Here is a 25,726-nt window from a genome sequence, read left to right on the forward strand (position 1 = left end):
TGCTGTATATACACACAGGGATGGTGGTTATGCTGTATATATACACACAGGGATGGTGGTTATGCTGTATACACACAGGGATGGTGGTTATGCTGTATACACACACAGGGATGGTGGTTATGCTGTATACACACACAGGGATGGTGGTTATGCTGTATATATACACACAGGGATGGTGGTTATGCTGTATACACACACAGGGATGGTGGTTATGCTGTATATATACACACAGGGATGGTGGTTATGCTGTATATATACACACAGGGATGGTGGTTATGCTGTATATATACACACAGGGATGGTGGTTATGCTGTATATACACACAGGGATGGTGGTTATGCTGTATATACACACAGGGATGGTGGTTATGCTGTATACACACAGGGATGGTGGTTATGCTGTATATATACACACAGGGATGGTGGTTATGCTGTATACACACAGGGATGGTGGTTATGCTGTATATATACACACAGGGATGGTGGTTATGCTGTATACACACACACAGGGATGGTGGTTATGCTGTATACACACAGGGATGGTGGTTATGCTGTATATATACACACAGGGATGGTGGTTATGCTGTATACACACAGGGATGGTGGTTATGCTGTATATACACACAGGGATGGTGGTTATGCTGTATATATACACACAGGGATGGTGGTTATGCTGTATACACACAGGGATGGTGGTTATGCTGTATATATACACACAGGGATGGTGGTTATGCTGTATACACACACAGGGATGGTGGTTATGCTGTATACACACACAGGGATGGTGGTTATGCTGTATATATACACACAGGGATGGTGGTTATGCTGTATACACACACAGGGATGGTGGTTATGCTGTATATATACACACAGGGATGGTGGTTATGCTGTATATATACACACAGGGATGGTGGTTATGCTGTATATACACACAGGGATGGTGGTTATGCTGTATATATACACACAGGGATGGTGGTTATGCTGTATATATACACACAGGGATGGTGGTTATGCTGTATACACACAGGGATGGTGGTTATGCTGTATATATACACACAGGGATGGTGGTTATGCTGTATACACACACACAGGGATGGTGGTTATGCTGTATACACACAGGGATGGTGGTTATGCTGTATATATACACACAGGGATGGTGGTTATGCTGTATATATACACACAGGGATGGTGGTTATGCTGTATATATACACACAGGGATGGTGGTTATGCTGTATACACACAGGGATGGTGGTTATGCTGTATATATACACACAGGGATGGTGGTTATGCTGTATACACACAGGGATGGTGGTTATGCTGTATATATACACACAGGGATGGTGGTTATGCTGTATACACACACACAGGGATGGTGGTTATGCTGTATACACACACACAGGGATGGTGGTTATGCTGTATACACACAGGGATGGTGGTTATGCTGTATATATACACACAGGGATGGTGGTTATGCTGTATATACACACAGGGATGGTGGTTATGCTGTATACACACACAGGGATGGTGGTTATGCTGTATACACACACAGGGATGGTGGTTATGCTGTATATATACACACAGGGATGGTGGTTATGCTGTATATATACACACAGGGATGGTGGTTATGCTGTATATATACACACAGGGATGGTGGTTATGCTGTATACACACAGGGATGGTGGTTATGCTGTATATATACACACAGGGATGGTGGTTATGCTGTATACACACACACAGGGATGGTGGTTATGCTGTATACACACAGGGATGGTGGTTATGCTGTATATATACACACAGGGATGGTGGTTATGCTGTATATATACACACAGGGATGGTGGTTATGCTGTATATATACACACAGGGATGGTGGTTATGCTGTATACACACAGGGATGGTGGTTATGCTGTATATATACACACAGGGATGGTGGTTATGCTGTATACACACAGGGATGGTGGTTATGCTGTATATATACACACAGGGATGGTGGTTATGCTGTATACACACACACAGGGATGGTGGTTATGCTGTATACACACACACAGGGATGGTGGTTATGCTGTATACACACAGGGATGGTGGTTATGCTGTATATATACACACAGGGATGGTGGTTATGCTGTATATACACACAGGGATGGTGGTTATGCTGTATACACACACAGGGATGGTGGTTATGCTGTATACACACACAGGGATGGTGGTTATGCTGTATATATACACACAGGGATGGTGGTTATGCTGTATACACACACAGGGATGGTGGTTATGCTGTATACACACACAGGGATGGTGGTTATGCTGTATATATACACACAGGGATGGTGGTTATGCTGTATATATACACACAGGGATGATGGTTATGCTGTATACACACAGGGATGGTGATCACACAGTATTTCATGGTAGTAACATGGTGTCATATGGTGCATGAAGGACGGGACTGGCACAGTGCAGGCTGGCAGGAGAGAGAGGGGAGACACACACTGACTGCTGCCTGTGCCGCTGGGCTAAGGGGGGACTGTCACTGACTGTACTGTGGGCGGGAGGGAGGGAGGAGACTGGCTGGGGGGCGGGGAGGAGGGGATTGTACTGTGGGCGGGAGGGAGCAGCTAGCTGGGGGGGCGGGGAGGAGGGGTATGTACTATGGGCGGGAGCAGACTAGCTGGGGGGCGGGAAGGAGGGGATTGCACTGTATAGACTGGCTGGGGGGCGGGGAGGAGATTGTTATGTGGGCGGGAGACTGGCTGAGGGCAGCAGATGGCTGGGAGAGGAGGAGGAGCCTGCGTGACGTCACCACACCCATCACTTCTCGTGTCGTCACGTCCGGTTGTTCTCTGTCGCCGCCGCGATCTTTTTGGCGCCTCATCTCCATTTCCGCTGCGGTGAGGACGGTGCTGTCCGGGTGGGTGAACCGGGGTCGGCGGCGGGACGGGGTTGTGATCTGGTTTCCCGGCACCGGGCGGTACAGCTCACCGCACAGGGCGCCCCGGGGAGGGAGCGGCGGGCCCCGGGCATCCTCTTGCTCTCTTCTCCCGTCCCCGCATGTCAGTGTCCCGCCCGTCACACAGCGCACATGGGCGGCCGCAGGGGAGACCTCAGGGAGGGGGAGACCCGAGTTGGGAGAGTCCGCGGCCCACCTCAATGTTAGGGAGTGGGGACAGTGTTTCAGCCGCCTCTCCCGGGGTGAGGGGAGATCTCTGGGGTAGGAGAGGAGGAGACTCGGGTCTGTGAGGGAATCTCTGGTGTGCAAGTGGGTGGTATCAGGGGTAAGAGGAGGAGGAGGAGGGGAGCGACTTCTGGGGTAAGAAGAAGAGGAGGAGGGGAGCGACTTCTGGGGTAAGAGGAGGAGGAGGGGAGCGACTTCTGGGGTAAGAGGAGGAGGGGAGCGACTTCTGGGGTAAGAGGAGGAGGAGGAGGGGAGCGACTTCTGGGGTAAGAGGAGGAGGGGAGCGACTTCTGGGGTAAGAGGAGGAGGGGAGCGACTTCTGGGGTAAGAAGAGGAGGGTAGCGACTTCTGGGGTAAGAGGAGGAGGAGGAGGGGAGCGACTTCTGGGGTAAGAAGAGGAGGAGGAGGGGAGCAACTTCTGGGGTATAATCACCCGCGTGGATGTGAAGTACTGGGGGAATCAGTGTGTACACAATCCTCAGAAACTTTTACTACTAAATAAAAAAATTAAAGAATCTTGTTTTGGGAAATGGATAAAACGGGGGGGGGGTGGGAGGAGAGAGAGACCGTCTTTGGGATACACTTATAGAAGCCGGTACACAGAAATAAAACTAAATAGTTAAAAAAAAAAAAAGAACAAACATTAATGAATAAAAACTCCCTACGTTTAGAACAACTTCATGTGGTGCAAGATGACTCCTGACCGCCGTTTCACACACAGAAAACTATCCTGCATTATAAGTCTGGCAATCTGGGTACATTTATAGTGGAAACTATTTAGCTGCTCGGTCTTAATCATTTTTTTTTTATATATTTATGGCATAAACCGCTATGAACACTGGGGCTAGAGGTGGTACTCTTAATGGCATACGCAGCTATCTGCACTGGGTGCAGGGGAGAGGTCATCTGGAGTTGGGGAAACCGATTGAGAGTAATATTAGAATTGGAAATCACACTAGATATAAAGCATTTTCCTACCTACCTAGACCTAAGTTTGCAATCTTTGCGGGAATGCCTTCTAACGTGCGTCTCTTCTCTCTCCGCAGGCGTTTTCTGGTGCTGACAGCACCGTTGACATTGTGCCACTGGGGTGTTTCCATATCTACCTGCCGGTCTGGTTTCTCTGGTGAGTACCTGAGGATGCTGTAGAACCCTGGTCCTCTCATCCTTCGTGTTGCCGCAGGGCAGTGACCTCCATCCAGAACTGAGCTTTTGCTGCTGTACTCCTCCTGCACCCAGCAGACCCCCCCCCAGCCCTGCCATAAGGGAGGTGTTTGTACACCAGTCCATGACACCTTTTGTGGTGGGAGCCCTGATTGGGACGCTCAAAATCAACCAATCGGTTCACTTGATACAAGATAGCTCAGGTGTTGGCTAGCGTCTCCTGAAAGACCATTGATAAGGTGCCAAATAGGGAAGGTACTGGTAAATGGAGATGGTATAGTGGGAGATCCCAGCCACAATATCTCTAAGACGCAGCAGTGGGGGTCCTAGCGCCGGTCTTGCGAGTGGGATGGAACTGGTGCGGTTGTATATCTGGTGTATAGAATGTGATTTTATTTTATAGCAAAGCATCCCATGTTTAGCTATTAACCGCATTGTCCTTTTTACATTTACATGCAAAGTTGCTGTTTAGTAAATCCTTAAAGACTTTTTTTTATTATTATTAAAGCATCATTGGTCAAATAGCCCTTAGTTTAATTTGGTTTATGTATTATAAGTAATAATTCCCGTGATTCTTTCATGGATAATACAGGTTGAGTCTCTCATATCCAAAAATGCTTGAGGCACAAAATAGTAAAATGATAGGAGAGAGGACAGGTGACGGGACATTTTTAAAAGGTATCACCCAATTTTTTACAGCTGATGATGGTTTGCAAACGGTGTGCTATAAGAGATAGACAGTAATTAGTTAGACAATGTTTAGATAGACACCAGATGTTAGACAGTCAATAGTTAGACAGGGGAAAAAGTTAGACATAAACAAGTGAGACACTAAAGTTAGACGGGGTCAAAACTTCAACATGAAAATGGTTGACAATTTTTTTTTTTATTTTTTTTTTTTAGCCCTAATCTTCACCCTAACCGTGGGGGTAAGTGCCTAACCCTCCAGTAAGTGCCTAATCCTAATTTAAAAAAAAAAAAGATTCGACCATTTTTGTGTCGATCTTTTTCATGTCGATTTTTTTAGCCCTGTCTATCTTTTTGTATCTTGTCTGCCGAACTTTTTACGTACCTAACTTTAGTGTGTCTGACTTTTGTCTGTCGAACTTTTATCCTTCTCCTAACTATTAGCTATCTAACATCTGGTGTTTATCTAGGCATTGTCTAACTAATTACTGTCTAACTATAGTCCGGAACCCGTTTGCAAAACTATCTGCTGTAAGACCGTTAGCTGCAGTGTATCTCTATTGTTCTCCCAAACCTTCACAATAACACATACACATAACCAATAGGATGACTGTGCTGCTATCTATATTACTCTCACATACACATAACCAATAGGATGACTGTGCTGCTATCTATATTACTCTCTCACATACACATAACCAATAGGATGACTGTGCTGCTATCTATATTACTCTCTCACATACACATAACCAATAGGATGACGGTGCTGCTATCTATATTACTCTCTCATACACATAACCAATAGGATGACGGTGCTGCTATCTATATTACTCTCTCACATACACATAACCAATAGGATAACTGTGCTGCTATCTATATTACTCTCTCACATACACATAACCAATAGGATGACTGTGCTGCTATCTATATTACTCTCTCACATACACATAACCAATAGGATAACTGTGCTGATATCTATATTACTCTCTCATACACATAACCAATAGGATGACTGTGCTGCTATCTATATTACTCTCTCATACACATAACCAATAGGATGACTGCGCTGCTATCTATATTACTCTCATACACATAACCAATAGGATGACTGTGCTGCTATCTATATTACTCTCTCACATACACATAACCAATAGGATGACGGTGCTGCTATCTATATTACTCTCACATACACATAACCAATAGGATGACTGTGCTGCTATCTATATTACTCTCTCATACACATAACCAATAGGATGACGGTGCTGCTATCTATATTACTCTCTCACATACACATAACCAATAGGATGACTGCGCTGCTATCTATATTACTCTCATACACATAACCAATAGGATGACTGTGCTGCTATCTATATTACTCTCTCACATACACATAACCAATAGGATGACGGTGCTGCTATCTATATTACTCTCTCACATACACATAACCAATAGGATGACGGTGCTGCTATCTATATTACTCTCACATACACATAACCAATAGGATGACGGTGCTGCTATCTATATTACTCTCTCACATACACATAACCAATAGGATGACTGTGCTGCTATCTATATTACTCTCACATACACATAACCAATAGGATGACGGTGCTGCTATCTATATTACTCTCATACACATAACCAATAGGATGACTGTGCTGCTATCTATATTACTCTCTCATACACATAACCAATAGGATGACTGTGCTGCTATCTATATTACTCTCACATACACATAACCAATAGGATGACTGTGCTGCTATCTATATTACTCTCTCACATACACATAACCAATAGGATGACTGTGCTGCTATCTATATTACTCTCTCACATACACATAACCAATAGGATGACGGTGCTGCTATCTATATTACTCTCTCACATACACATAACCAATAGGATGACTGTGCTGCTATCTATATTACTCTCACATACACATAACCAATAGGATGACTGTGCTGCTATCTATATTACTCTCTCACATACACATAACCAATAGGATGACTGTGCTGCTATCTATATTACTCTCTCACATACACATAACCAATAGGATGACTGTGCTGCTATCTATATTACTCTCTCACATACACATAACCAATAGGATGACTGTGCTGCTATCTATATTACTCTCACATACACATAACCAATAGGATGACTGTGCTGCTATCTATATTACTCTCACATACACATAACCAATAGGATGACGGTGCTGCTATCTATATTACTCTCTCATACACATAACCAATAGGATGACGGCGCTGCTATCTATATTACTCTCTCACATACACATAACCAATAGGATGACGGCGCTGCTATCTATATTACTCTCTCACATACACATAACCAATAGGATGACTGTGCTGCTATCTATATTACTCTCACACATACACATAACCAATAGGATGACTGTGCTGCTATCTATATTACTCTCTCATACACATAACCAATAGGATGACTGTGCTGCTATCTATATTACTCTCTCATACACATAACCAATAGGATGACTGTGCTGCTATCTATATTACTCTCTCACATACACATAACCAATAGGATGACGGTGCTGCTATCTATATTACTCTCTCACATACACATAACCAATAGGATGACTGTGCTGCTATCTATATTACTCTCTCACATACACATAACCAATAGGATGACGGTGCTGCTATCTATATTACTCTCTCATACACATAACCAATAGGATGACTGTGCTGCTATCTATATTACTCTCTCACATACACATATAACCAATAGGATGACGGTGCTGCTATCTATATTACTCTCTCACATACACATAACCAATAGGATGACGGTGCTGCTATCTATATTACTCTCTCACATACACATAACCAATAGGATGACGGTGCTGCTATCTATATTACTCTCTCACATACACATAACCAATAGGATGACGGTGCTGCTATCTATATTACTCTCTCACATACACATAACCAATAGGATGACTGTGCTGCTATCTATATTACTCTCACATACACATAACCAATAGGATGACTGTGCTGCTATCTATATTACTCTCACATACACATAACCAATAGGATGACTGTGCTGCTATCTATATTACTCTCACATACACATAACCAATAGGATGACTGTGCTGCTATCTATATTACTCTCTCACATACACATAACCAATAGGATGACTGTGCTGCTATCTATATTACTCTCTCATACACATAACCAATAGGATGACTGTGCTGCTATCTATATTACTCTCTCACATACACATAACCAATAGGATGACGGTGCTGCTATCTATATTACTCTCACATACACATAACCAATAGGATGACGGTGCTGCTATCTATATTACTCTCACATACACATAACCAATAGGATGACTGTGCTGCTATCTATATTACTCTCTCACATACACATATAACCAATAGGATGACGGTGCTGCTATCTATATTACTCTCTCACATACACATAACCAATAGGATGACGGTGCTGCTATCTATATTACTCTCTCACATACACATAACCAATAGGATGACGGTGCTGCTATCTATATTACTCTCTCACATACACATAACCAATAGGATGACGGTGCTGCTATCTATATTACTCTCTCACATACACATAACCAATAGGACGACTGTGCTGCTATCTATATTACTCTCACATACACATAACCAATAGGATGACTGTGCTGCTATCTATATTACTCTCTCACATACACATAACCAATAGGATGACTGTGCTGCTATCTATATTACTCTCTCACATACACATAACCAATAGGATGACGGTGCTGCTATCTATATTACTCTCACATACACATAACCAATAGGATGACTGTGCTGCTATCTATATTACTCTCACATACACATAACCAATAGGATGACTGTGCTGCTATCTATATTACTCTCACATACACATAACCAATAGGATGACTGTGCTGCTATCTATATTACTCTCTCACATACACATAACCAATAGGATGACTGTGCTGCTATCTATATTACTCTCTCACATACACATAACCAATAGGATGACTGTGCTGCTATCTATATTACTCTCTCACATACACATAACCAATAGGATGACTGTGCTGCTATCTATATTACTCTCATACACATAACCAATAGGATGACTGTGCTGATATCTATATTACTCTCTCACATACACATAACCAATAGGATGACGGTGCTGCTATCTATATTACTCTCTCACATACACATAACCAATAGGATGACGGTGCTGCTATCTATATTACTCTCTCACATACACATAACCAATAGGATGACGGTGCTGCTATCTATATTACTCTCTCACATACACATAACCAATAGGACGACTGTGCTGCTATCTATATTACTCTCACATACACATAACCAATAGGATGACTGTGCTGCTATCTATATTACTCTCTCACATACACATAACCAATAGGATGACTGTGCTGCTATCTATATTACTCTCTCACATACACATAACCAATAGGATGACGGTGCTGCTATCTATATTACTCTCACATACACATAACCAATAGGATGACTGTGCTGCTATCTATATTACTCTCTCACATACACATAACCAATAGGATGACGGTGCTGCTATCTATATTACTCTCTCACATACACATAACCAATAGGATGACTGTGCTGCTATCTATATTACTCTCATACACATAACCAATAGGATGACTGTGCTGCTATCTAGATTACTCTCACATACACATAACCAATAGGATGACTGTGCTGCTATCTATATTACTCTCACATACACATAACCAATAGGATGACTGTGCTGCTATCTATATTACTCTCTCTCATACACATAACCAATAGGATGACTGTGCTGCTATCTATATTACTCTCTCTCATACACATAACCAATAGGATGACTGTGCTGCTATCTATATTACTCTCTCACATACACATAACCAATAGGATGACTGTGCTGCTATCTATATTACTCTCTCATACACATAACCAATAGGATGACTGTGCTGATATCTATATTACTCTCTCACATACACATAACCAATAGGATGACGGTGCTGCTATCTATATTACTCTCTCATACACATAACCAATAGGATGACTGTGCTGCTATCTATATTACTCTCACATACACATAACCAATAGGATGACGGTGCTGCTATCTATATTACTCTCTCACATACACATAACCAATAGGATGACTGCGCTGATATCTATATTACTCTCTCACATACACATAACCAATAGGATGACTGTGCTGCTATCTATATTACTCTCACATACACATAACCAATAGGATGACTGTGCTGCTATCTATATTACTCTCTCACATAGCAGCACAGTCATCCTATTGGTTATCTATATTACTCTCACATACACATAACCAATAGGATGACTGTGCTGCTATCTTTCTACTTCAGGGTCCATAGGGGGTCCACAGGGTTGACCTTGGGGGTATAGGTTGGGAACCAAATCCGGGCACCACGCAGTTAAAGCTTTTAGCTCCCAGGATGCACTTGGGTCCACTCTCCCTATAACCCCACCCCCAGCCAGAGTCACCTCAGTTTAAGTTGTGCCCGGCCGGAGTCGGGTCACCGTTTAGTGCAGTGGGGAGCTGATTAGCAGCACCTAAGCTTTATTTTTTTCTAAGTACAGAGTTTTTTATTTTTACTTTGGACTTTCAGAGCGGCAGCGTCGGACTGTCCATAGGACGTCTAAGCTGCCGCTCCGTCACCCCGCCGGCGCTGAGACGCCAGTACAGATCTGGGGATCTCAGCGGGACCCCCAGAGTCTGTACTAGCCGGACTCTGCGGGCGCCCAGGACTGCTGCCGGATCTACGGGGAGCAGGTAAGGTCGCGGATCACCGCTTGCATTTAATATGCAGTCCTGTGCCTCCGGTCTCCGGGGACACACCGGAGGCGCCAGCAGTGGCAGCGGGCCCCCCATACCCCGTGTGTCCACTAGACCACCAGGGACTTAGTTTTCGGCGCTGGGAGCCGGCGTCCCGGGGGCTTAATAGCCGGCCAGGGGAGGAAGCTTTCCCTGTTACAGCGGCTCCTCCCCTCAGCTCAGCGCGCCTTTCAGTATGTATAGTCTGGCGTCGCTGAGCTGCTTCCTCCGCGGGCCACGCTTCTCCTGAGGTCTCCAGCGGCCATTTTCTTGTGGTGCAGCAGCAGAGCTCCGGAGATGGCAGTGAGTCCAGTCCCCCTGCGTACCTCACCATCAGGTCAGTGTACACAGCGCTGTAGCCTTCCCAGACACTGAATCTGGGTAAGTTGAATGCAGTGTAATAGTGCAGTATATTATATGACATGTTTATGTATATATGTATATATCTGCATGGTATGTGACTTATGCTAGTGCTGACTGTCTGTATTTAATTCTCTCACCTGTCAGTGTATATCTATCCCTTTTCCTTATCTGCCCTAATACAGCTGTACTTAGGGTGGTTCTGAGACCTCACATTTATATACTCGTTGATATTTGTGAGGTTTGTCACATACTGTTGCGTGCTGCACGTTGCCACATTTTCGTTGGAACTGTGTGTTGCATACGCTGAAAATGGGTCCCTGCGGCTAATTTTAGCATCAGTCAGGACCAGTATAGCACTGCTTGATATTTCCGCCAAGATTGGTCAGATATGTTTGACCAGGAGATAGAGCGTTATACTGCACCCATTTTTGCTATCCTGCAAGTCATGTGCTGCAGGTGTTAGTGCGGAGGATTTGACTCATAAAGGGTTCTGTGTGTGGCGTCATCTGGTGCCGGCCCCTTTCACGACCCCCTTGGGAGGTTTGTTTTCTCGGGATCCTCTCAATTGCGGATCGCCGGGCGGGAACCATTGTTGTACCTCACTTGGGGTTACTTCACCATACTGCCCTTTTTCATCTCAGGGTATCTCGCAGTTTCTTGCACTCTTCCCCTGTGACACAGACTATCGCTCCCTGCATGGGGTTTTCGCAGTATATGAAATCCCCCTGGTGCCACCATAGTCTGTCATTCCCCTTGCAGGGATTCCCACGGCCACCCTGGGTGGATGTCGTTTTCTACGAAACGCAAATTGGTGTGGTTGACGCCCTGTGGTTACTTCCCAGTTGGCTCTGCGTGAACTGGATACTGTTTTGGGCTCTTTCCCTCTTACACGGGGGGAAGCCTATTTCAAGTATTATTATCCCTGCTTTGGGCTGGTGGCAGGTCCATTCTGGTTAGAGTGAATGTTGACCTGCACCTGTATCATACACCCTCAGTATTACGTGCCTTCTGGGTCCCTGTTGCTGACTAGCGGGGGGATCGCATGGCGGGACTCTGGCTGTTGTCAGTTATGAGGTATTACAACAGTGTTTGGCCTCCTGTCCCAAATTCCCTGAGGATAATCACGAGCCCCTCATGGGGTGGATGGGCGTGTTACTCGTCAGATTACAGACGTTACTATGCCTCCCATTCCTGCGTGGTCGGATTCTTCTGATCCGTAGGTGGTAACTCTGCCTGAAATCAATTAATACTCGCTTTCAGGGGTTGTTACCCATCCTACCATGGCTATAGCATGGTTGGTTAATACTATTGCATACTGAGCTGATGCATTTGTAATGTTTTTTCCCCACCAACACGTCTGGGGTTCAAATGTATTTGGTCGCTCATGTAATATATGCAGTTGTCATAGGTGGACATGCCTATATTGGATACCAGTCTCCTAACTTTCAGAGTTCCGGCTGCGACGGTATCCTCCGTAATACCCTATGGCTGCGCTCTGGGAATGCAGAGGAGCAGATACCATCTATAGGGTAGATCTTGTTGGGTCCTGACCTTGACAGTGGCAGTACAAATTTCCCGCCTTCAGCTATGTCCACTACAGGGCCTCAGACTAAGTCTATTAAGTCTTTTTGTCCTCTGGGTCAGCCTAAAGGTCTGTTTCTTCAACCGAGCAGGCCTGGACTGCCAGCCGATCCTGCTTCTGAACCTACGGATATATCGTCAGCATGACGAGACAGGCCTACCACTGGGAGATGGCGATTTTCTCAGTTCGCCCGGTACTAGTGTCTAGTTGCCGCGGCTACGTGGGTAGGAGGGTACGCCCTCTCTTTGCTCAGGTGGCCTATTTCCATGTGATGGTACGCAGGCCCTTATTTGGACCCGAACAGGGCCTTACGAATCCAGAAAGCTATACAGTTGTTGGGGTAAGCGGAGCTAATTGGGCCATCCCCACTTTCTCAGCGAGGGACTGGTTGTTCTGCTTTCTTTCTGGTGCGGTGGCTGAATGGTCCTCTTTGGCCTATTCTCTGTCTCAATTCCCTGAACCAGTTCCTAAAGCTACCTGGGCTCAGGAGGCAATCCCTATGCTCCATCATACTATGTTTGGAACCTGGGGACTTTATGGTATCACTGGATATACAGGACGCGTGCCTACGGGCACTTACAGAGACCTTGCCTCAGCATGGACTGAGGTTTGCTGTATCACAGAACTTACGGTTTTCGGGCTCTGCCTGTTGGGACTGTTCTCAGCCCCACAGTGGTTTACCAGCGTTTTGGATTTTCTGACAGTTCTTCTGTTCAGTATATCCCAATGCTCCTGTACCTGGATGGCCTCCTGCTCTTAGCAGGATCACCGGGGTACTTTACAGCCGGGTCAGGTTGACTGTGGCTTCTTCAGGGTGCAGAAGTTTAATCAATGGGGAAAAAGTCCTCCCTGCATCCCTCTCTCTGGGTATTCTTCACCTAGGAGCCCTGCTGGATTCTCAGAATCTGAGAATTCTTCTGGCGTAAGACGGCATCTCCACTCTTCCATTAGGAGTACATGGATGTCTGCGCAGTCGACATATGTCTTTGCACTCTGGGAGGCATGGTCCACTATTCAGTGTCTGCCTTTGGGAGGGTGGAATGGGCTTAGTTCCTTTCCAGGCCTTTCCATAATTGGCTTATCTCCAAATGGAACAAGTTTTTTTTTTCTGTCTGATCACTGTTCAAATGATGCTGCTCTCCCCGGAGGCAAGTCTGTCCCTTTTCGGGTGACTATGACCATCTCGTCCAGGGTATTCTTTGCTAAGGACAGTGTCTGGTTCGCATCCATTTCAGTGCAATTGGATGTCTGTCGATTCCACCCTGTCAATTAACTTGTTGGAACTTTAGCCTGTCTTGGGCCTTCACTCTGGCATAGCCCTTGTTTCCCGGTGAACCTGAAAAAGTTCAGTCCGACAGGGTCAGAACAGTAGCTTCCTTTTTAGCAATACTGTTCGTTGGGTGGCAATGTCGGGTATGTCATACATTCGGACATTGTCTGAGGGTCTCCTCCCGACCATCTCGACAGTGTTCATTTCAGGTGCTCCCCATTGGGAAGCGGGAGTCCTCAGCCGTTACGACGTGCATCCCGGGGACTAGTCTCTTCCCCAAGAGAGGTTTCATCTCCTGGTGAGCAGGGGGGGGGCCCTCCTGAGGTGACACTCATGGCCTTCTGACTCTATCACACTATGGTGTTACAGTCCAACTCTGGGGATTCTGAAGCAACCTTCAGTGACTCTTTGTCGGTGAAGGGGTTCTTCCAATTTGCGTACCTGTGTTCTCCAGTCTCCATTATTCCTTGAGGGAAGTGTTTCAATCGAGACAGAGATGCTTTCCTGCTGGTGGCTCCTGATTGCCCCAGATGTCAGGGGTACTTGGTTTTTCGGAGTCTCTCCATCGATACTCCATTCCTGATGCTTCACTACCCAGACCTGTTGTCTCAGGGTCCTGGGGTTTGCCTTGGACCTGGGTCGTTTGTCTTTGACTACGTCCCTACAGTGGTCTTACGGCTTCCATGGCTTTTTCATCGTTGGAATGATTGGAGCACATGGATCAGCTTTTGCTGGAACCTACCACAAACTGTGGCAGCCATCATTCTTATGGTATTATACCTATCGATGCGATCCTCTGGTGTCCAGGATTTCCAGATATTCTGGCATTCCTTCCGGCTGGCTTGGGTTTCACCCTCGGCCTGGCCTTCCTGACAGTGCAGATCTCTACACTGTCAGTATGATTAGGTTATGGAATTGCTCCGCTCTGATATCCAGTTCATCCTTTGGAGTGTTTTCTGGATTATGCCTCCATTTTTCCTCCCTAGGGACTCCTTGGGAGTTAGGAGTGGTTCTTTGTTAACTCCGGGGAAAGTTAATGGAACCGCTGGTTGTGATAGCCATTACATGGTCTATTGCTTTGGCTTTCTCTCTTTCTATCAGGGAGTTTATATCAACCAGGTGAGTGTCGGAATTGGGAGCGTTCTCATGTGGCTCCCTCTTCTGGAGGGCATCTTGTCAGGGTGTGAGTTGCTCTCACCCTGTGTTTCTTCTTAGTGATTTTCAGGTTCCATATTATTCTGGAACTTATGGTGCGGCCATTCAGTCCCCAGTCCTCTCGGGTGGTGTGGCCTTATTGACTGTGGTCCGGCCTCTGTGGATTTATGTGATCCATTCAAGTTCCTGACGGAAATCGGACTCCTTATTGGTGGTCTGAGATTAACAGGAAAGGATGGCCGGCCTATGGCCATATGTTGGCTGGACGGCCTCGTATGTCTTCTTCAGGGGCCTACCCATGGGTAGGCCTTTCTGATGTTGCTGCTTGTTTTTTCTCGGGCCATGTAACCCTCGTGGGTGGCTCGCTGTGGCGCCTTGGCTGCTTTGCCTTGCTAGGTGGCCACGGTCTTCTGTCCACACCTTTTTAAGGTTCTAGGCATTGTTTTCCTTTGCCTCTCAGGATGCTTCCTTTTTGGCGGCGGATTCTCCTCTCAGCACAGGAGCGTCCCCTCCCTTGGTTGAACTGCTTTGGGACATCCCCAAGGTCAACCCTGTGGACCCTGAAGTAGAAAACAAGAGATATGGTAAGAACTTACCTTTGTTATCTCTGTTTCTACGAAGTCCATAGGGTCCACAGGGCGCCCGCCCTGACGCACCTGGCTTCAAATGGGCTGTGTGACTGGTCACTGGTTTTCCGTCTCCCATTTCTGTGAGTATGGTTATCGAGTGTTCCAGTTTTCTCTCTTTTTTTTCTCCTCCTCCGGCCTTTGGCTACTTACAAACTGAGGTGCCTCTGGCTGGGGGTGGGGTTATAGGGAGAGTGGACCCAAGTGCATCCTGGGAGCTAAAAGCTTTAACTGCGTGGTGCCCGGATTTGGTTCCCAACCTATACCCCCAAGGTCAACCCTGTGGACCCTATGGACTTCGTAGAAACAGAGATAACAAAGGTAAGTTCTTACCATATCTCTTGTTATATTACTCTCACATACACATAACCAATAGGATGACTGTGCTGCTATCTATATTACTCTCACATACACATAACCAATAGGATGACTGTGCTGCTATCTATATTACTCTCACATACACATAACCAATAGGATGACTGTGCTGCTATCTATATTACTCTCTCATACACATAACCAATAGGATGACTGTGCTGCTATCTATATTACTCTCTCTCATACACATAACCAATAGGATGACTGTGCTGCTATCTATATTACTCTCTCATACACATAACCAATAGGATGACGGTGCTGATATCTATATTACTCTCTCACATACACATAACCAATAGGATGACGGTGCTGATATCTATATTACTCTCTCACATACACATAACCAATAGGATGACTGTGCTGCTATCTATATTACTCTCTCACATACACATAACCAATAGGATGACTGTGCTGCTATCTATATTACTCTCTCACATACACATAACCAATAGGATGACTGTGCTGCTATCTATATTACTCTCTCATACACATAACCAATAGGATGACTGTGCTGATATCTATATTACTCTCTCACATACACATAACCAATAGGATGACGGTGCTGCTATCTATATTACTCTCTCACATACACATAACCAATAGGATGACGGTGCTGCTATCTATATTACTCTCTCATACACATAACCAATAGGATGACTGTGCTGCTATCTATATTACTCTCTCACATACACATAACCAATAGGATGACTGTGCTGCTATCTATATTACTCTCTCACATACACATAACCAATAGGATGACTGTGCTGCTATCTATATTACTCTCTCACATACACATAACCAATAGGATGACGGTGCTGCTATCTATATTACTCTCTCACATACACATAACCAATAGGATGACGGTGCTGCTATCTATATTACTCTCTCACATACACATAACCAATAGGATGACTGTGCTGCTATCTATATTACTCTCTCACATACACATAACCAATAGGATGACTGTGCTGCTATCTATATTACTCTCTCACATACACATAACCAATAGGATGACTGTGCTGCTATCTATATTACTCTCATACACATAACCAATAGGATGACTGTGCTGCTATCTATATTACTCTCTCACATACACATAACCAATAGGATGACTGTGCTGCTATCTATATTACTCTCATACACATAACCAATAGGATGACTGTGCTGATATCTATATTACTCTCTCACATACACATAACCAATAGGATGACGGTGCTGCTATCTATATTACTCTCTCATACACATAACCAATAGGATGACTGTGCTGCTATCTATATTACTCTCTCACATACACATAACCAATAGGATGACTGTGCTGCTATCTATATTACTCTCTCATACACATAACCAATAGGATGACTGTGCTGATATCTATATTACTCTCTCACATACACATAACCAATAGGATGACTGTGCTGATATCTATATTACTCTCACATACACATAACCAATAGGATGACTGTGCTGCTATCTATATTACTCTCTCACATACACATAACCAATAGGATGACGGTGCTGCTATCTATATTACTCTCTCATACACATAACCAATAGGATGACTGTGCTGCTATCTATATTACTCTCTCACATACACATAACCAATAGGATGACGGTGCTACTATCTATATTACTCTCTCACATACACATAACCAATAGGATGACTGTGCTGCTATCTATATTACTCTCTCACATACACATAACCAATAGGATGACTGTGCTGCTATCTATATTACTCTCTCATACACATAACCAATAGGATGACTGTGCTGATATCTATATTACTCTCTCACATACACATAACCAATAGGATGACTGTGCTGCTATCTATATTACTCTCTCATACACATAACCAATAGGATGACGGCACTGCTAGATATAATGCAGAGCTAAGGAAAGTCTTACAGAACTAGATGAGCCTTGAACTGTGTTTTTCTTCATTTCCCATTTAATGATGATCTTTTTCATCCATCTGGGGGGTGCCATTACTTCTGGGTTATGCGTAGGGAGGTTTGGAGTCGGTCACTAATTAAAACAGTCACCCACCCCCTATATAACTCCTCCCCTACCACTAGAACCTCAGTCTTGTTTTTAGTGCCTTGGAGTAAGGCACTGGCTAGGTCCTAGCATTTAGTTGGGTTTTGCTGTTTGGTATGGGTGTTTAGTTCCTGGCAGCAAGCACTAGCTGAGTGGGAGTTAGATAGAATAGAGGTTTGTTTGTGACCCTGTATCCCACTCTAAAGACCCCCCCCCCCCTGGGAGAGTAGCCAAACTACATAGTCTAGTATTTACTCTAGGTCTGGCAGCAGGCTGGGCGCCGGAACTAGAGAAAGGTCACTTCTGCGCGTGCCTGAGAAGGGGGTGTGGCCAAGGAAAAGGGGACGGGACTTTTACGCATCCCCTTTTCGTCACTCTGGGGGCGTGCCTGGCACTTACGGACATGCAGGGCAGCCCCTAAGCTCTGTGGTCACTGTGAATGGATGCCGGACGCGTGTGCGCCCGGCATCCATCCACCGGTGGTGACCGCTGCAGAACCTGCAGGATGCTTCAGCGGGGTGCCGTGCTGGAGGGCAGGGTGCTTTCTGCCCTTCAGAAATAGGGCAGGGGACGGCACCCCACGCTAACAGCAGAGCTCTCTGGATGGAAACGCCGGAGGCTAGGTAATGCCTAGGATAACGTCAGGCGTCCTGAGTGAAGCAGGATGCCTACAGCGTGCCCACCTCCCCCAGGTATTTGAGTAGCAGCAGGCTCACGGGGCTTTAGAGCCACATACAAACAGGTGTTGGGCTCTGCTGGAGTTCTGCTTGGCTGAGACACTGCAAATTACGGGGATGGCTGTATATTACAGATAAGCCGTTTAACTGGGATTAGTACTTTCGGGTATTTACCTGGTGACATATGTTGGTCTTATAACATTGCGATGTGTATATATAAGCACCTTTACTGCACTGTTTCTCAGGACTCTAGGCAGTAACATACATGGGTCTAATAAAGATTATTTGTTTGCCTTTGTTTTTTTGCAAGTGAATATGGACTTCAAGGAGTCCGAGGTTTGTTTTGCATTTTTACAGATAGGTGAATTAGAGTCTAAAGCCTCTTCATATTTTCTGTTATTGGTGGTTATAAAACATTTTGGTTTTTTTTCTATTCAAACAGTGCTACACTTTTCACAGAGGAATTTAAGTAGCTATCTGTACTGGTTAGATTGGTCTTTCTCTCTCAGTATGAAGAAGCCAGACACGGGTTCCAAAAAATAGGTATCAGTCACTTTTTATACTTGTACAAAATGTGAGAAAAAATTGCCAAAAGGTACGGACCCAGGGCCCTCTGTGCTGGTTGTTCACAGGGGATTCATTACCAGGATGTTCGGCTGAACTGTCGGTGATGCCTGATTGGGCCAGGTGTATGGCTTACCTGGACAATTTGCTGTTAAGGGCATCCTCAATAGCCCTATTGCAACATCATCTTCAGATTACCTTAGGCATGCTCCAGAGATTCGGCTGGTTTCTCAATTTTCCCAAACCAAATTTAAATCCATCTCGGAGGATGGCATTTTTGGGTCTTCTCTTTGACAGCCAGTGTCACAGAGTGTTTCTTCCGCAGGCAAAGATTTAGGATCTTCAATCCAAAATAAGGATCATTTTACAGATGCCTCAGACCTCAGGGCTCTGCAGTTATTGGCAAAAATGGTGGCTTCATTCGAAGCCATTCCTTTAGCCAGATTCCATGCCTGATCTCTGCAAAACCAATTGCTTCATCGATGGGTAAAGTCAGACTCTCGATTGAACAGGAAGATGTTCAGATTATGTCTGCAGGCCTGTCAGTCACTTCTATGGTGGTGGCAGGATCCAATTGTCACTAATAAATTGGATCATTGATGCCAGCCTAACAGGCTGGAGACCGGTGGTTCTAGACAGGCACCTACAGGGTCTTTGGTCCGTCCAGGAAGCTTCTCTTTCCAACAACATACTGGAATTAAGGGTGATTCGGTGTGCATTGGTTCAGGCTCAGTCCCATCTAAGCAGCCTACTAGTGCAAATCCAATCAGACAATGCCACGGCTGTTGCTTATATAATCAAGCAGGGTGGAACAAGCAGCTGGCAAGTAATGAGGAAGGTTTCTCACGTCCTCCATTGGGCAGAAAATTGTGTTCCAGCTATTTTGGCAATTTTCATTCCAGAGGTGGACAACTGGGAGTCGGACTTCTTAGGTCGCCACAGTGTGCATCCAGGGGACTGGGAATTACACAAGGGGGTGTTTGCAGATTAGTTTCCAAATGGGGGTCTCCAGACATAGATCTAATGGATTCTCGTCTCTTACATGAAACTTCCAAGGTATGGATCTCGGCCCTGGGATCCTCAGGCATCTCTGGTGGATGCCATGACAGCACCTTGGGTGTTCCAGCTGGGATACTTCTTTCCTTCTCTGGTAATGTTACCAAAGGTAATTCAGCGGATTCGATCAGTAGCCCGGCCGGTCATTCTGGTGGCTCCAGATTGGCCGCACCGTCATTGGTACACAGCTCTAGGGAACATGCTGACGGGTGTTCTGCATAGTCTACCCCTGCTCTCAGGACTGTTACTTCGGGGGTCCATGCCGTCACCCCAATTTTCCTCACTTGGCTTTGACAGCATGGTTCTTGAATCCAATATCTTGAGTACCAAAGGGTTTTCAGAATCTGTTGTGAAAACCATGACACAGGCTCGCAAACCAGTTACTTCCCAGATTTATCTTCGGATATGGAAGATATATATTTCTTGGTGTAAACGGCGCAAGTTCAAACCAGAAAGGTTCCAAGTGTCTCGTCTCTTGTCTTTTATGGAAGAGGGGTTGGTTAAGTGTCTGAAATTGTCCTCTAAAGGGACAAATTTCGGCCCTGTCGATCTTGTTTCAGAGGAAATTGGCCACCATTCCTGAAGTTCAAACATTCTTGCAGGGGGTTCTGCGCATACAGCCTCCTTTTGTCCCACCGGTTCCTCCTTGGGACTTGAACTTCGTTTTGGAGGCACTTCAAAATGCACCGTTTGAGCCTTTGGAATCTGTAGAACTGCGATTATCTATCTCACTCTGAAGGTTGTGTTCCTGTTGGCCATTGCCTTGGCCAGAAGAGTATCTGAGCTACCGACTTTCTTGTGAATCTCCGCTTCTCATTTTTCATGAGGATAGGGTAGTGTTATGCACTAAACCTTCCTTTCTCCCAAAGGTGGCATCAGCTTTCCACATTAACCGGTATATCGTCCTTCCAGCCCTTCACCAGGCTTCAGTGACTAGTGAAGCTTCTTCCTTAGCACTGTTGGATGTGGTACGTGCGTTACTTGTAGCGCACTGTGTCTTTGAGGCGTACAAATTCTTTATTGGTGTTGATGCACCAAAAAGAGTCTGGCCAGCCTTGAAAGGATCTATTGCTAGATGGGTCACTTCTGCCACCCTGGAAGGCATATTTGTCCTCTAATGTGACTGTTCCGGTCTCAATTCGGACCCACTCGACCTGTGCTGTCGGGGCTTCTTGGGCTGTATGGCATGGTTCATCGGAAGAGCAGCTACCTGGTCATCCATACACACTTTTTTACAAAATGTTACCGTTTCCATACATTTGGAGCATGGGTCGCCAGTGTTGGGCGAAAAATTCTTCGAGCAGTCTGTTTTGACGCTCCACCCCCTTCCATTTAAATAGCTTGCTCTGGTATGTCCCAAAATGAATGGCATCCCTCAGATGGATGAAAAAGGAAATACGATATTTACTCACCGTAAAACCTCTTCTTTGGAGTCCATCTGGGGGGTGACCGGATCCCTCCCATGTTTGGTTTCATACTAGTTACCTGTTGGTTTCTGTTTTTTTCAGTTCTTCTGTGGGTCTTTCTCGGGCTATGTTAAACATAGCCTGAGGTTCTAATGGAAGGGGAGGGGGTCATATAGGGGGTGGGAGACAGTTTTAATTAGTTAGCGCCTGACTCTACACCTCACTACGCATAACCCAGAGGTAATGGCATCGCCCCGATGGACTCCAAGGAAGAGATTTTATGGTGAGTAAAAATCGTGTGTCATCACAGTAGATAGGGCAATCCTGATTTGATGATATGCTCAGGTCAACACACTTCAGTTTTTCAAGGACCTTTAAGACAATACCATCTGATACACGCTGTCTGTTCAACTCCCTGCATCATATCAGGATTGCCTTATCTATTGAGAGCACTTTTTTGAAAGGAGAAATAAACATTAAATGGGAAATTGAAGGAAAAAGAAACCGGTGTCGCAGTTGCAGGCTCACCTAGTTCTGGAGGGTAGGTAAGTTACTCTTAAGCTGGGTACACACGTAAAGATTTTCTGTCCAACTAGTTGATTGGTTGGAATGAGAATCTGGTAACGTATGGGAGTAACTGATGATCAGCAATTTGCTCCTAAATGCCAGAAAACAGATGAAAATAGTCGGTCAGACAAGTTTGCTGATTGTCATTTGTTTTCATTCCAACCAATCAACTAGTTGGATGGTTGGACAGAAAATCTTTACGTGTGTGCGCACCTATATGGTCCATACACATGGTCAGATCTGTCAGACGAACGATTTTACCAACGATTTCATGAACTACCAACGATTTTTGACAGTATTAAAATGAATGAAAATGTGACTGCAAACCCATCAGATGTGAGATATCGTTATCTGACACGCGGGAACGCGCCTTGTTCATCGTCGCAGGGACACATGTCAGATTTTCTTTCAGATATGAATGATTGTACGATTTTTAAAATGGTAATTGTACAAATATGAAGGAAAATCTGACCGTGTGTATGCACCATTATAGTGTTATATCTTTATTTACAGTGATACTTTCCTTTGTTCTGCTTTGTACCTAGGGTCAGCCTATTGTTGTCTGCTCAGTAACCGTAAAGATGATTTTCCCATAGGAAAAGTGTTATTTCAGTAAAGGGCCCCTTAACACCCAGCAATGGAGTTTTCGGATATGAACTGTGAATGTAAAACGTTTGCGTGTGACCCTGACATCGCACTGCGGCCCTGTCACAAAGCATCCTCTCCCCGCTCTGTAATGGGCAGCTGAGGCGCCCCCTGGGTCCCTAGGAGAGGGACCTGATGGGATCTCATGTATGAATCCTCTCTCTGGGTACACACCATATGGTATATCATCCTGACGCTGATTAGAACAATATATCGCAAGCACTGTATAGTATGTGCGCCCGATCCGTCGTTCCTGGCCTTCGCTCATTTAATCGTCCCATTGGATGTGCTGGACGTCCAATGGGACTATTCAGTGAACAATATGGTGTAGTTTAAATGCAGCATGTAACAATCCCATTGCTCCGAAGTACGGCGGATCGTGCAGTGTGTACTGCACGCCTGATGTATCGTAACATCCCTGGCTGCATCGCACCTTCGTATGGTCTGTACCCAGTCTGAATATCTATCATAACCGCATGGGTGAATTGGTTGGATGTCATGTGATATTTCCCGCTCACGTGATGCGCAACACCTCACATGGCTGTAATGTGTACACTACCGGCGGTAACTGCGGCTGCGTTTAACCACATCCTTTTTTTTTTTCTTGCTTCCCAGACTACAGAAATGGATAACAGTCCTTCCCATGTAGAAACGATTGATGTTTACATCGAGCCCGACCCGGAGGAAGAGGCGGAGGAGAAGAAGAAGAGGGCGGTGAAGAGGCCCCGCAGGGAGAAGAGCCCGGACGAGGAGGCGGAGGAAGAAGAAGAAGAAAGCGCTCATGATGACGACAATGACAGCGATTATTCTCCCCCGACCCACGGTAGGAATCTGAGAAGGCGCAGGCAGTATTATTGCTCGGAGTGTGAGAAGTGCTTCAAGCACAGCGCTGCTCTGGAAGCCCACCGCAAGATGCACAAAGGCGACAAAACCTTCCAGTGCGACGTCTGCGACGCCCGCTTCAGCCTGAAGTCTGACTTGACTGTTCATCGCACCAAGCATGTAACAAATAACAGTGTTGAGAGTCCACAGACCAGCGGAACTCCGACCGAAAGTTCCAACTCTAGTGGAAGTAACAGTCCCCTCCTGGACGAGAAAAGTCACCCGTGCAAGTTCTGTGATAAAAAGTTCAGGGATAAGTCCATTCTGGAAGCTCACCAGAGGATCCACACCGGGAAACTTGCTTACCCCTGCCCGGTGTGCGACGAAAGCTTCTCCAAACCGGCTCTGCTTGCGGCTCACAGCAACATCCATCGAGAAGGAAAGCCGTTCCATTGCGACCAGTGTGACAAGAAGTTCAACGACCAGTCGCTCCTCGTTGCCCACAAGAGAACCCACACCGGGGAGAAGCCGCAGAAGTGCAACCACTGCAACAAATGGTTCCCCAACCGCAGCAGCCTGGAAGCCCATGGAGAATGCCACCTGAAGCCCAAGCCGTACAAGTGTCGACACTGCGAGAAGAGCTTCAACGACAAGTCCTTGCTCATCACTCACGAGGGAGTGCACACAGACACTAAGCCCTTCAAGTGCAGTCAGTGCAACGAGAGCTTCTTCCTGAAGACGCAGTTGGTGTCTCACCAGGCCACCCATGCCCCCGACAAGCCCTTCCCATGCAGCCAGTGCGATAGGAGCTTCAACAAAGAGGAGACATTGCAGGCTCACATCCGGGTCCACAACTTGCAAGGTGCTGAAAAGCCAAAGCTTCATAATTAGTTGTTTTTAACGGTAGAATTTACACTTTAATGTCTTGTTTTTAAAATTTCAAGCTGATTCCCCCCCCCCCCCCCCCCCCCCCGTTACCACCTTCCAGCCGAGACCCCGATGGGCATTATCCAACATTCTTTATATTGTGACCACATTGTCATTCTCACAGCTACACAAAGGGATGTTATGCGCCTATAAAAGTACATTGTACATATAGTAAAAATTTATATATCTTGCTCCATTAGAGGAATGTTGGGGTAAGATTGTCAGCTGCTCCTTTTATTAAGACCTTGGCACCTACTCTTGGAGACTTCTGCATGCAAAGATGCTGGACCCTCCCTGCCCGGTATCTCTGAGGTGCTGGGGGTCCCGGGAGATGACGTGTAGGAAAAGAACTCTACGCATGGGGGTAGATAGCCTTTATGTGATCAGATACATTAGTGTGCGGAGTCCCTGTGCCTTGTTGGGTTTCCTCCATTTAGAATGGGACATAATACTCTCTGTGGGAGCCGTATAAGGCAGTGAGGGGGGGGGGGGGGGAGAATAGGTCTCTCGTGCCAGCCGATATGTCCTGGTGTATATACCGCCTGATCGCCACCACATCCTCTCTCCTTCCATCATCGCCTGTTCTGCAGCAGAGCCTCTTACCGGGATGCTGGTTGGAGAAGTTCGTCTTTTTGTTTTTTACATTTTAAACTTTTGCGTCTATGAAATAAAATGATAAAATGTTATGTCCTGCAGTTCATCCAGTTTGTTGTAGCTTAGGCAGCCGTTGCGTTGGAAATACAAAGCTTTTTTCATTTTGAAATAAAAACCTGTAACGTTCA

At 45.5% G+C, this 25,726-nt stretch overlaps 1 protein-coding gene across 3 annotated transcripts; it reads left to right on the forward strand.

Annotated features, from left to right (window-relative positions):
* Positions 1–2,748: 2,748 nt before the first annotated feature.
* LOC148474518 (uncharacterized) lies at positions 2,749–25,726 on the forward strand. 3 transcript variants are annotated; one of them, XM_088458500.1, is made up of 4 exons: positions 2,749–2,904; positions 4,215–4,294; positions 5,236–5,261; positions 23,811–25,726. In XM_088458500.1, the coding sequence occupies exon 4, from the start codon at positions 23,820–23,822 to the stop codon at positions 24,906–24,908; it is 1,089 nt and encodes a 362-aa protein (XP_088314626.1). In that variant the 5' UTR covers positions 2,749–2,904; positions 4,215–4,294; positions 5,236–5,261; positions 23,811–23,819; the 3' UTR covers positions 24,909–25,726. The 3 variants fall into 3 exon arrangements, with proteins under 3 accessions (XP_088314626.1, XP_088314624.1, XP_088314625.1); XM_088458498.1 differs by having other exon boundaries at positions 2,749–2,884; XM_088458499.1 differs by lacking the exons at positions 2,749–2,904; positions 5,236–5,261 and adding an exon at positions 3,766–3,923.

This window comes from Taudactylus pleione, unplaced genomic scaffold, assembly GCF_031769625.1.
Source record: "Taudactylus pleione unplaced genomic scaffold, aTauple2 ptg000838l, whole genome shotgun sequence".
Taxonomy (NCBI): Eukaryota; Metazoa; Chordata; class Amphibia; order Anura; family Myobatrachidae; genus Taudactylus; species Taudactylus pleione.

Coding starts and splice junctions, on each gene's coding strand:
- LOC148474518 (XM_088458498.1), top strand. CDS start 2,760: ATGGCTGGGAGAGGAGGAGGAGCCTGCGTGACGTCACCACACCCATCA. Junction 4,295..5,235: donor CTGCCGGTCTGGTTTCTCTG/GTGAGTACCTGA, acceptor TTTTTTTTTTAG/CCCTAATCTTCACCCTAACC. Junction 5,262..23,810: donor TCTTCACCCTAACCGTGGGG/GTAAGTGCCTAA, acceptor CTTGCTTCCCAG/ACTACAGAAATGGATAACAG.